This window comes from Heteronotia binoei, chromosome 13, assembly GCF_032191835.1.
Source record: "Heteronotia binoei isolate CCM8104 ecotype False Entrance Well chromosome 13, APGP_CSIRO_Hbin_v1, whole genome shotgun sequence".
NCBI lineage: Eukaryota > Metazoa > Chordata > Lepidosauria > Squamata > Gekkonidae > Heteronotia > Heteronotia binoei.
This window is the reverse complement of record NC_083235.1, coordinates 82,170,326-82,183,282: the sequence shown is the minus strand read 5'-3', so window position 1 is coordinate 82,183,282 and position 12,957 is coordinate 82,170,326. Positions and strand designations below refer to the sequence as shown.

At 45.6% G+C, this 12,957-nt stretch overlaps 1 protein-coding gene across 8 annotated transcripts in view; it reads left to right on the top strand.

Annotated features, from left to right (window-relative positions):
• Window positions 1-7,837: 7,837 nt before the first annotated feature.
• The window catches only part of ARHGAP44 (Rho GTPase activating protein 44), a 385,723-nt gene continuing 380,603 nt past the window's right edge, over window positions 7,838-12,957 (top strand). For 3 of the 8 annotated variants that reach the window (XM_060252571.1, XM_060252572.1, XM_060252570.1), the window contains exon 1: window positions 7,840-8,328. In XM_060252571.1, coding sequence (XP_060108554.1) covers window positions 8,276-8,328 — 53 coding nt within the window. In that variant the 5' untranslated portion in view covers window positions 7,840-8,275. Of the gene's footprint in view, window positions 8,329-12,957 lie in introns of all 8 variants that reach the window. The other 5 variants (XM_060252574.1, XM_060252575.1, XM_060252576.1 and 2 more) reach the window with 5 other exon arrangements.

Here is a 12,957-nt window from a genome sequence, read left to right as displayed (position 1 = left end):
ATTTTCAGCATAGCATCTGGTGCCTTGTCATGAGCCCTGATGAGGAGGAGCTGGAAGGGTTAACAGACCTGGAAGAGTTGCCAGCCAGTTCCTCAGCTGAACAAACAGCAGCTGGCCCATCAATCACTCTCCAGGCACTAGTGTCAGCTGTTGACAATCAATCTCCTCCAAGCTCTCCTCCTCCCATCTCAAGAGTTCGAAGCAGGCTCCGGAAAGAACTTTCAGAGCGAAGACATGAGGCACGCCGATGCTTCAGATCTCTCAGCCCTGAGTTTGTTTGTTTGTTTGTTTATTTATTACGTTTGACTTATATCCCGCCCTCTCCGCAAGTGGACTCAGGGCGGCTCACAACATCATGTCAATACAATTAAACCAATAAAACATATAAAACCATAATTTACATCTTCAGTTTTTAAAAACCATTCTGTGGTGCTGCATCAGTACAATATAGGCAGCATTGAATTTTCGAACAGCGATCACCAGCATTCTATATGATGTCCGGTGGCAGCCCTCTTTCAGTTAAGCATCGAAGGTCTGCTTAAACAATTCGGTCTTACAGGCCCTGCAGAACGCAGACAGATCCCACAGGCCCTTATGGCTTCCGGAAGGGTGTTCCAAAATTCTGGTGCTGCCACCGAAAAAGCCCTAGATCTTGTCACACATAACCTGGCTTCTTTTGGTCCGGGGGCGGACAGTAAGTTTTTTGCCCCTGAACACAGTGCTCTCTGAGGGATATATGGAGAAAGGCAGTCCCATAGATAGGCAGGTCCCTGACCATAAAGGGCTTTAAAGGTCAATACCAACACCTTGAAGCGAACTTGGAACACAACAGGTAGCCAGTGCAGCTCTTTCAGCACTGGCTGAATGTGCTCCCATTGCGGCAGCCTCATTAACAGCCGTGCCGCAGCATTCTGCACTAGCTGTAGTCTCCGGGTTAGCGTCAAGGGTAGCCCCATGTAGAGAGCATTATAGTGATCTATTCTTGAGGTGACCGTAGCATGGATTACCATCGCTAAATCATTTTGCTCCAGGAAAGGAGCCAGCTGCCGCACGCGCCGAAGATGAAAAAAAGGCAGATCTAACAGTGGCTGCTACCTGGGCCTCCATTGTAAGGGAGGACTCAAGGAGCACGCCTAAGCTCTTGACCTTAGGGGCCGGTATTAGTGGCACCCCGTCAAGAGTCGGCAGATGGATCTCTCCCCTTGGACCACCTCGACTCAGATAGAGAACCTCCGTCTTCGTCAGATTCAGTTTCAGCCGACTCAGTCTGAGCCAAGATGCCTCGGCTTGTAAAGCCAGGTCTAGATTTTCCGGGGTACAGTCGGACTGGCCGTCCATCAATAGATAGAGCTGAGTGTCATCCGCATATTGATGACAACCCAGTCCATACCTCCTGACAATCTGGGCAAGGGGGCGCATGTAGATATTAAATAGCATCAGGGATAGGACCGCTCCCTGTGGCACCCCACAGCTAAGAGAGTGCCTCTGGGATGCTTCCTCCCCTATCACCACCCTTTGTCCCCGATCTTGGAAAAAAGAGGTCAGCCACTGTAAGGTAGATCCCTGGATCCCCACATTGGCAAGGCGGCTAGTCAGTAGCTGATGGTCAACCGTATCAAAAGCGGCTGACAGATACGCCCTGAGCCACTTGTGGGAAGGGCGGGATATAAATCTTAAATAAATAAATAAATAAAATAAATAAATAATAACAACAGCACCGCTGAGTTCTAGCAGAGTCACTGCCACCCAGGGAGCAGGCTGATTGAGACTCCCATATAGCTCCCACCCAGGACTTGGTAACCTTGTGGAAGCAACTAGTCTATTCTCTGGCTTGCATCCACACGCCTTCCTGATCTTGACCTGCTTGATTTCCTTGGCACCCTGACCTTTTGGCTTTTGGATATTGACTTCTGATTCCGGTTTGTGATTCTGCATTGGTGACTTGGCTCCTCTTGACTTCCTGGACTTTGACCTTGGACTGGCTTTGGACTCCTGCCTGCCTGCACCCTGAGAATGTGACATACCTCTCCTAAAAAAACCTCCAAGTTTCAAAAAGATTGGACCACGGGGGCCAGTTCTATGAGCCCCAAAATAAGGTGCCCCATCCTCCATTATTTTCAATGAAGAGAAGGCATTTAAAAGGAATGTGGTCCCTTTAAATGTGATTTCCAGAACTCCCTTCAGAGTTCAGTTGTACTTGTCATGACCTTGCTCCTGGCTCCACCCCCAAAGACCCCAGATATTTCCTGGGTTGGATCTGGCAACCCTATTTGAAATACAGGCCTGTTGTTGGTACCCCAAATAGAAGCTTGTAGTGCCAGAACCAGTATTTGGATCAAGCACCACTGTATATCAACTTGCAGGGCATTATCTCCAGACTGTGGTGATGTGTCATTTGGAGTGGTCCAAAGACTGTGGTGGTGGTGCAGCTGGACCCCATTGTAGGCACTTTGGAACAGCTGGCACGAGAACCGCTTTGGACCAGGAAACAGTATATACCTCTTTTTTGTCTGCTGAATGTGGGAGTGTATAAAGAATGATGGCCCATACCTTATTTTGGGGTGTACAGGACAGGGAGTTGTTCCAGTTCCTTATTCAAATCTTTTTTATAGTACAGGCTTTAGGGTTGCCAGTTCTCTGTTGGAAAATACCTGGATATTTGGAGGTGGATCCAGGAGAGGGTGGGGTTTGGAGAGAGGAAGGGCCTTAGCATGGTACAATGCCATAGAGTTCACCTTTCAAAGCAACCATTTTCTCCAGGGGAGAAACATGGCAGGTTCCGATGTCAGTGAAAAATCTCAATGCAAATCACTGGATCAAAATAATACTTTCACACATTTTATTAAATCCGTAATCATGCATCAATATAAAACATCACATATACTAACCACTCAAAACTGGAATACAAAATGCTTCCCACTCCTCCAAAAAATCTGCTGCTTGTTGTCTCTCAGAGGCAAAAGCCTTTCCATTTTTATAACTTATATTCAGCAACTTAGGTGGAGTCCTCCAACTTCCAGTAAAAAACTTGCTGACAAGAGAGTAAGGGACCGTATTTTGGGGGAGTGGGAAGCACTTTGTATTCCAGTTTTGAGTGGTTATCAGTATAAGTGATGTTTTATATTGATGCATGATTATGGATTTAACAGAATTTGTATACACTGCATGTGTGAACGTATTATTATTATCTGGTTATTTGCATTGAAATTTTCTTCAGGGAAGCTGATATCTGCCAGCTTCTGTGGGAGCTGTCTCAGCCCCACTTCCCTCATAGGGTGTCTGTTGTGGGGGAAGAAGGTATAGGAGATTGTAAGCTGCTCTGGGACTCTGAAATTCACAGTGAAGAGTGGGGTATAAATCCAATATCATCATCTTCTTCTTCTCTTCCTCTCCCTCCCCGCTGCTTGCAAGGGAAGGTGGACTTGGAGGACAGCATGCCCTGTCTCACTGCTCTTGGCTTCTCAGGTCTGTACAGACTCAGTAAGCCCAGAACAGCCGTGTGTGTGTGTGTTTGCTCCTTGGTGCCTGAAGGCTGGCTCCAGGGAGCATACAGGCTACCGTCCCACCCTGCTCTAGCCTTCCCAGGTTTGTGTGGACCTGGGAAGCCAAGTGTAGCCAAGTGTAGCAGGGTGGGGTGGATCGTGTGTGTGTGAGCTTTTTGGAGCCCACCTTTGGCAGACTCTGAGGGGTGTACATGCTACCCCCCCACCCTGCCCTTGCCTTCCTGGGTCTGTCCAGGATGGGGGTGGGGCCTAGGGCACCAGCAACTCTGGTGCTGGCCCTGGTGGGGTACAGCTGTAGCAGCAGGAGTTCTCCAGGCCCCTCTTGGAAATTGGTAACTTTAATCCAGCAGAAAAACAAAGGTGGGGGAAAGCTGATGGAGGAGGCAGGAGATATTACCTGCAATTGCCAGGAAGAAAAAGAACCAAAAAGAGAGAGAGATTAATATTTAGCATTGGGAGATTTTCTCTGTCCAAAGGGTGGGTGGGTGGGAGTGGAGAGGACGGGAAACTCCTAAGGCAGGGGCTGAACTGCACCCCCAGACTAGGGGCTGGAAGAATGAAAATTAATTAAGAAATCAGCCAGTGTGGAATGACCCCTGCCCCCTATTTCAGAGATCACTCATCTGTGTGCCAGGATCATTCCCTGAAAGCCTCTCTCTCCCTCTCATTCTCACTCCAGGCAGCTTTTTCTGTTCATGCACCATTCTTCTCTGCCTCCTGTCCACCTTCTTGCCCCACATCTCTTTAAGAAATCATAAATATATCTTCCATGCAATCATGCAAAAGCCAAATTCTTCCTTCAATCTGGGAAAAAGTGGAGACTGGAGAAGTGTCTCAAACTTTCCTCCTAGAAAATGAGAGAGAAAAGGGGGCTGCTAAACCCCACGTTTCAATTTACTTCCTCGGGGTTTGGGGAAAAGTAGTTCACAGCTGTGAGAACCAAAGGCAGCAATAGGGTTGACTAATTAGCCTTGCAGCCATTTGAATGGTTGTTTTTGCTTCCCCCACTCAAATGGCTGCACTAGGGTAGCACTTCCAACTCATTTTTGGGTGGGATTTCCCCCACCAACCACCTGGCTGGCAGCGGGAAAGCCTTCCTCAGTTCAGGGGATCCCCCACTCGGACCTGGGGGCTGGGATCCCTAAGTCTTTGTTAGAAGAACAGACCGGCAATGTCTCTTTCTCAGTCCTCCAAGACTACAAACACCATAGAGCAAGCTAGATAACTAAGTTCATATCAGTCACTTTCCTGTCTGCTCTGCTTTAACTCACCCTCTCTAACCAGCAGAATGTAATCTCAGGGAACTTCCTTCCTTCTTTGTTCTCCTCCTTTTCCTTCTTCCCTGCATGCATCAGGAGGAACAGCATGATGTTTCTCCTCCTGAACTGAACTAAGCAGATGGCCTACTACTACAATAGGCTTGCCAATCCCCAGGTCCCAGCGGGGGTTCTCCTGCTTTCCCAGGCTCCTTCCTGCCCCCACAGCCACCATGTGCCTTTCCACCTCCAGAGGCTTCAGACTCCACTTGGAAAGGCTTCCTCTTGAGATGGTGTGTCTGTGTCTTTAAGACTGAATGGGGGAGGGGGAGCAGGCAGAACAACATGGCTGCTCCCAGTGGTTGTGAAAGCAGCCCAGACCCTCTGTTGGTTGAACAATCTTTTCAGAGGTTGCTTGCATAGGAAAGGTAAACTTGAACCTTTGGTTGCTCTGTGTTACTTTGAAGGAGTTGGAAGTTCAGCAACTCATGAGTAGAGATGCCAATCCCCAGGTGGGAGAAGGCCCTCTCCTGCTTCCGAGTCGTCAGAAATGGGAGGGGGGGGGAATGTCTGCTGGGCACTTCATTATTCCCTATGGAGATCGATTCCCATAGGGTATAATCGATAATTGATCTGGGGGTATCTGAGGCTGTGAAGGGGCTGTTTTTTGAGGTAGAGGCACCAAATTTTCAGCATAGCATCTGATGACTCTCCTCAAAATGCTCACCAGGGGGTCCAATTCTATGAGCCCCCAAAGAAGGTGCCCCTATCCTTCATTATTTCCAATGGAGGGAAGGCATTTAAAAGGTGTGCGGTTCCTTTAAATGTGATGGCCAGAACTCCCTTTGGAGTTCAATTGTGCTTGTCACAACTTTGATTATGGCTCCACCCGCAGTGTCTCCTGGTTCCACTCCCAAACTTTCCTGGCTCCACTCCCAAAGTCCCCAGAAATTTCTTGAACTGGACTTGGCAATCCTGTACTACAATCCAAAGCTATCCATAGTTAGCTAGAATAGATAGTCACTCTTTCTCTCCACTACACTTATATGTTATGTTTCTTTAAATAAATCCACCAGTATTGGTTTCTTAACTTAAAGCATTCTGCTAAGTGAAGGTAAGGATAGCTGCCTGACCAGTCCAGCCATTCTAAACCAGACCCAGCAGTCTTGCCAATGGGATAACTCTCATCATGCCTCTGTGTTTATTAAAGTCTGCCCTTCTGAAATCTAATATACATGTGTGACTACAAACTTTCTTGGTCTCCCACAGCAAAAGGAATTTTAGCAGGATGTGGTCACTTCCCCCTAAATATCTGGAAAACTAGAACTCTTTATATGAAATAATTAATCATTTTGAGCTAAAGAATTCCATTTTGTATTGTGGCAAGCACTGTCAGTATGCAAATTACTTCAGAATTCCTCCAAGTGAAGTAGAATACTGTTAAACTCACTTTGCAAATTTAAGTCTAAAATGATTATGGGTCCCACAACTCACCATGGCCGAGACAAAGACAGACAGACAGGGTGCACAATAGGCCATCTGTGTTAAGAAGTAAAAACAGCACAAGCATCAAGTTATCAGAACTGGCTCCCAGTTCCTGACAATCCTTGGGCAGCTGCACAATTAATGTTCATGCTGGTAGCTTTAGTAACAGTATTGAATTTTTGACCATTGTCAATCCGTCTTCCAGTCTGGCTGTGAGACAGAGGCTAGTTTAGTAGCACTGGTGCATGATCTCTGGCAGTAAATGAATAGGGAAAATTCTTCCCCATTGATTTTATTAGGTTTGTCTCCTGCATTTGATATGGTTGATCATACCATCTTGTTGAACTGCCTACAGCAGGGGTGGCCAAACTGCGGCTCTAGCACACATATTGTGCAGCTTCCGGAGGCTGAGGAGTAACTTAATGCAGACTTACTCTCAAATAAGTGTGTATAGCATTTGGACTTCAAAGCACTGATCCATAGGTAGGTGCTGGTGTGAAGTAGGGAAGGAGGGGAAAATAGGCAGGCTTGCAAGCTCTTCTCCTCCACCACAGAGGTCACCCAGAAACCTAGAGCAGAGAAAGAGAGCAAGAACCAAAGGAGGAAAGTGAGCGCATAGGAGAGGGAAGCTGTTGGCTATGCTACCGAGTCCAGCTGCACTCAGGATTCTTGCCCTACCCTGCTGGACAGATGGAATGACCCAAATATAGGCACCACCAAGAAGGGCAATGAGACTGAGAGAAGTGAGTGAGGGAAGTAATGAAAGAAGGTGAGCGCAAGTAGTAGCCCTTGTCTCAGGGGGTGATAACAGTGGCAGTACTGGGGAAAGTGTGATAGCTGCCCTCACCCCTTTTCTGTGTGGTGCTCCACGATGGCCGATGGCAGGCCTCATGGCCTAGCTGAGCAAGCTGCAGCACTGATAGAAGAGGCTTGCCTCCCTCCCTTGCCTGGTAGTTGGGGGTTGCACCTGGCCAAGTGCTGCTGTCCTCTGACAGGTTTGCAGGCCTGCTGAGCATGGGGGAACTGCTGCATCTTCCTCCTGTGCTGGGCTTTAGAAGTAAATGGGTTAACTAGTCTCCCACCAGGTTCCAGGCAGCTGCAGAAGTGGAGGTGAAGTTGTGATGTTCCTTGGTTTGCCTGTGATAACACTTCGCATTTTTTCTCCGGTGTCCCTCTGTTAGGTTGTCCCACTGGAAGGAGGGACAGAATTAAAGGGGGTGGGCACAGGGTTATGGAATTTTTATCATGGTTTTTTTTTTTTTTTTTACTGGATGGTTGCTTGTTATTGTTCTACATAAATATTCTGTATTTCCAGAGTGGCTCAGTTTGTGGAATTGTATTGCCTTATAGTTGCATTTCCAGTTCTATTTGGAAACCACGTCATATATAGCATCTTCACTCTGGACCTGCAGTGGCTGTGGGCTCACCATTTCTCGCATCATCACCTATAGGAATATCCCTCCCTCCCTCCCTGGCCCGCTGCTTCTGGCACTGCTAGGGCTTTTCTCCCAAACGTGCTATGTTAAACGCTGGGCACCGCCTCCCTTCATCTTTCCATCTTGCTAGGAGCTCCGCAGCGCCCCCTCTTCGCATGTCGGAAAGCGGCAGGCGGGCAGGAGCAGGGGACTACAGCTCCCAGTACTCCAGGCCGGGCAGCCGCAGTGAGAGCTGCCGCTGACTCGGTTCCAGCTTGCGAAAACGCAGCGGGTCGTGATCGCCGGTAATCAGGCAGAGAACCAAAGCTGGATATGGCCGGCCCAGAGAGGGCTACCTGGATGCACTGATCTGTCGGGGCCGGGCTGAGTGTGTTGACTCGGTGCTGGCTGGTGTTGCGCTTCAGGAACGCGAAAGAGAAACAGCTGCGCGCCCAGCGGACGCAGGAGATTGCGATGTTGTTGACGGGGGGCTGCCCCCCTCCCTCTCCTCTGCAGTTTTAGAGCCTTGCAGAAGAAGAGCCATGTAACCGCCTCCCTCTTCCCTACCCCCTCTTTTTTAAATTTGGCGCTTTGCTCCTGGGTTAAGGGTACAACCATGAAGAAGCAATTCAACCGCATGCGGCAGCTCGCCAACCAAACCGTGGGCAGGTAAGCAGGGCTGAGGATCCGGGTGGCGGAGAGAAAATTGTTCGCTTTTTCTGTACCGCCCGTTCTTCCCCCCTGGGCGACAGTAATGGTGATGATGTGGGGAGAATCATAGATCCCCTTTCTCGTCTATGTTTCTCTAATGGAAGGTTTCACGTGTTCGGCTCCCCCTTGTACATTCTTTGGGTTGGCCAGGTTTTTATTTCCCTTTGGTCAAAGCTTAAATACTCCTCCTTATTGTCTATTATCCTTTTTTATGGTGTCCTCGCCTCCCGCGATGAGAAGCACATGTAGTTATACTAGGAGCAAGTTAATACTAATGCCTTTATGCTACTATTAGCATGTATATGTTTGGGAAATGGGATACTTTTTTCTGCCAGCCCAGCTCTATCCAACACACTGGGCCTGAGCCTTGTAGACTCCTGCTCACCAGCTGGCCTCCAGCTGATCTGTTCCTCATGTGTTATTGCTGGATACCTGCTAGGCTTATCATAAATAGTTTTTTAGCAGGAAGGACAGGGGAAGACACATTAACCCAAAGCTTTGGAAAGAAGAGATTGGATTTATACCCTGCCCTTCGTTACCCAAAGGAGTCTCAGAATGGTTTACAATCTCCATTTTCCCTTCCCTTCCCCTCCCCACAACAGATGCCCAATGCTCTCTCTAAGCTGTGGAGTCTTGTGAGCAAGAAATCTACATGAGCTACTGGCATTAAACATGTGAGCTACTGCGTAAATTAGTTTGCTTTGGGGCCATTTTTCCTGAGCTAAGACCAAAAAAAGTGTCAGCCAGGGACTAAAAAACTGTGAGCTAGCTCATACTAACTCAGCTTAGAGGAACACTGCCTGTGAGGTAGGTGGGGCTGAGAGAGCTCTCCAAGAACTGCTCTTGAGCAGAACAACTCTGAGAGAGTCATGACTGACCCAAGGTCACTTCAGCAGTTGCATTTGAAGGAGTGGGGAATCCAACCCGGTTCTCCTGGATAAGATTAACCACATTGCACCAAACTGGAAGGTCCAGCTAAAGGTAATGACATCAGCAGACTTGGGGGTTCTGAAGTTAAATTAATAGAAATAGCTTTCTAGTCCATTCTTCCTGTCTGAGAATTCCCTTTTCCTCCCAATAGTTCAACCTACGGACTGTTGTCTTTTTTTGTGGAAAAAGCTGGTTGGCAATCCTAAACAGTGTTATGCTGTTTTAAACCCACTGAAGTCAGTGAATTTAGAAGGATGTAACCCTGTTTGGAATTGCACTGTCAGTTTGCAGTGTTATTTGAGGCTTAAATGCTGAGGGGGTGCTTTCCTGTTCCTTGTGCAAAAGTGGTGGTGAAGGTGTTTTTGTTTCTTTAAAGGTTGGCAATTTTCAGTTTTGAGACTCAGCCAGTGATTTCTGGCTGACTTTCTTGTGAAAACAACAAGACAGCCTTTATTGGCATATATAAGAATATAAAATAGAGGATCGCCCAGGTTACATGTTAAAAGAATATGGAATCCATACAGAATAAAATTAGGATTACAAGATAAAAACAAAGTAGCAACATAGTAAAACCTGATACATAGTACTACTTATCAGGATGAGTAACCAAAAACTATAAAAAAACCTTGGCTACTAATTTTTTTTTTCTGGATCAGAATTATCTAGCAAGAAAAGCACCTTAAAATCACCAGAAGTCTCTAAATCATCAAAAGTCTCTGAGCCCACTTTGGTGGGGTAGGGCGGGATATAAATCTAAATAAATAAATAAAAAATAAAATTTGGGCCAGTACAGGGTATAAAAGATCCCGGTGGTACGCCAAATAGAGAGGACATTGGAGAAGAACATGGGCAACAGTCTCAACACAATCCATTTTACAGGGACAGCACCTACTTGAATAGGGAGTCCATTGGAATCTGCCAAATAAAATGGCGGACGGAAGGGCATTGAATCTGGCCAAGGAAAAGGCTCTGTACAAATTTGGAGCTAGAAGCTGGTAGAGGTACATAGCTGGAATATTTGTATTTGGAACAATCCCTAAATTTAGGGGAGAACAGGTTTTGTTGGCAAGACTATAAAAAGTTTGTAGCTGGAGAAACCCATCTTGGAATTTTTTGATAGATTCTCGTCTTTAACTATGACCACGTATGATACAAAGATTTTCGAAACTAATGGTTCTTAAAATAGGAATGGCCTTCAAGTCTTTGATACCACAAATATGCATGCCATCCCATAGTCAAATCATGTCCTTCTAATAGCAGTTGTCTCTTGTCATTCAGAAGTATCAGTCTCTTACCCATAAAAGGGCAGATGCTTTATAGTATAACTGCCAATCTGGCAGACCCAATCCTGCTCTTAATTTAGAATCCTGCAATGTCTTTAATTTGATTCTAGGTTTTTTGCCTTGCCAGACATATTTGGCAACCATCCTGTTCAGTTCTTGAAAAAATCTGCTATTTAAAAATATTGGAATAGTTTGAAACAAGAATAATAATCTTGGTAGAATATTCATCTTTATTAGAGCTATTCTTCCCATTAAAGATAAGTTTAAATTGTGCCATTTCCCAAGTCTTTTTTAATTTCTTTGAGTAGTTTATCATAGTTATCTGCTTTTAGATTGCTGCATCTATTTGAAATAACGCCTAAATATTTAATATTTTTTTCATACAAAAATCCTGATTTCTGCTGGAAGGATTGAATTTGTTCCATCGTCATATTCTTTGTCAAAAAAATTGTTTTATAATAATTAATCTTTAATCCTGCATAATGGCCAAATTGTTTGATCTTGTTTATAAGACAGTCAATTGAGTACATCAGTTGTTCTAATATAAAGATTAAATCATCAGCAAAGGTTCTAAGTTTATATTGTTCATCTTTTATCACAGCTTTCTTTATATTTGGATTTTCCCTTATTTGGTTATTCAACATCTCTAAAGATAAGATGAAAAGTTGAGGTGACAATGGACAGCCTTGTCATTTAAGAAGCAAATCTTGGAAAAATTTCTCTTGGTGATCATTTGGGGCATAAATATTTGCAAGTAAAATTTTTTTATTGTCCATTGTGATTTCCACCAATAAAATTCTTCCATCTTCAGAGGCAAATTGCAATTGTGGATTAAATTTATCTTTGATATACGTTGCCACTGCCCATTTCTTCTTATGCTTGTCTGTTGCTGTAAATAAATTCTGTTCTTGGTGTGGCTGCCAGGATCAGTTTGGAGCAGTAAGAGCATACTGGATGGGCCTGTGTCTAAGGCTCACTTTATTATGGTTGTATAATTCTCAGAGGGTTTTTTTGTTTTGCAACTTGCAATCTATACAGCTCTATAATGGAAGGTATGATGAAGGATTGGTGGAACAGAGGGGAGTTGTGTGGGTTTGAGGGAATGTTGTAACCTGGCTGGGGTGGAACCATAGCTGAGGTAGTCCTTTGGGCTTTGCAGCTGATTAGTTTGATTTGATTTTCCTTCTGATGGTTTTAATAGGGGAGACAGCAAAAGCACTGAGCAGTGCTCTGCTTCTATGGGGCTTGCACACAAGCAGGACATCATTCTTGCCAATCAATGAAGCTGACGTGTATCAGCTGTGAGCATCAGCTCTGGAAACACTTAGAGACTGATAATGGAATAACTTGTCTCATTAAGGGCTAGCTTTATGCCTTGTTTTTCCTTTGGAGCTTGCAGCTTGGCTCTGCACCACAGCTCTTTTGCTAGTTCACTTATTAGTTGCCTCAAACTTGCTGCTGCTGCTGCTCCTCCTCCGACCAGCCTTGGGCTTAATTGGGGTAACAGCTGTGGCCCTGCTGTGTTGGCGGCTCTCAGTAAGTATGCCTAAAATTGTCCTCCCAACACACACAAAAGGTTGTGCGGTTTTTCAAATTCCACAGAAATGACTGACTGACTGACCCTGAAGCTGTGTGATGAGCTTGTCTTCTCTTCCTTAATACTCCACTGCTTAAGAGACCAGGTCCTTTGGCTGTGAAAACTATCTAGCCTCGAGCATTGGAAGGAAAACTATTTTCAGTCTTCCCGTGATCCCCTGCTGGTGGCCAGTGGGGACCTGGTAACCCTAGTCTTGATTCTACTGCTGCAAGGTGTGTTGATGGGATCCTGGAGCTAGTAGGGAATAACAAGCAGCCAGTTTTCACAAGTGACCTAGATTAGATATCTTTGCAGGGAAGGGATTCAGGCAGGGAGCTGTAAGAGTACAATGTGGGAAAGTTATATGACAGTATACCTTTCTTGTTTGTTGCATGCATTAAAGATTCATTAAGGAAAAACTTTGGCCAGCTCAGTGATTGTGAGCCAGATGTATATAGCTACCTATTTTGCATATGTTAATTATGCAGAATGACCACATCCTAAGAGAACTTGTATGGTCCCTAGGAGTGCCAGGCCCTGCCTAGATATATTACATGTTTCAAAAGTGTTTTTTTCTGATTTTCAATATGAGAAGCAATTATTTGGGGGTAAATGGATGAACAGAAATTAATTGTTAGCAGTCCAGTGTCTTATGAGCCATGTCTCTCCTTTGTATTGTGGCCTGCTTTAAGGAGAGAAATGCCTTGGTGTTTTGGGAAGTATAAGGCTAAAGCAGGGATAGTACCTGGTTTTGGGTGGCACTAGGCAGAAAGTATCCATGGGCTGCCTGCCCTCCTC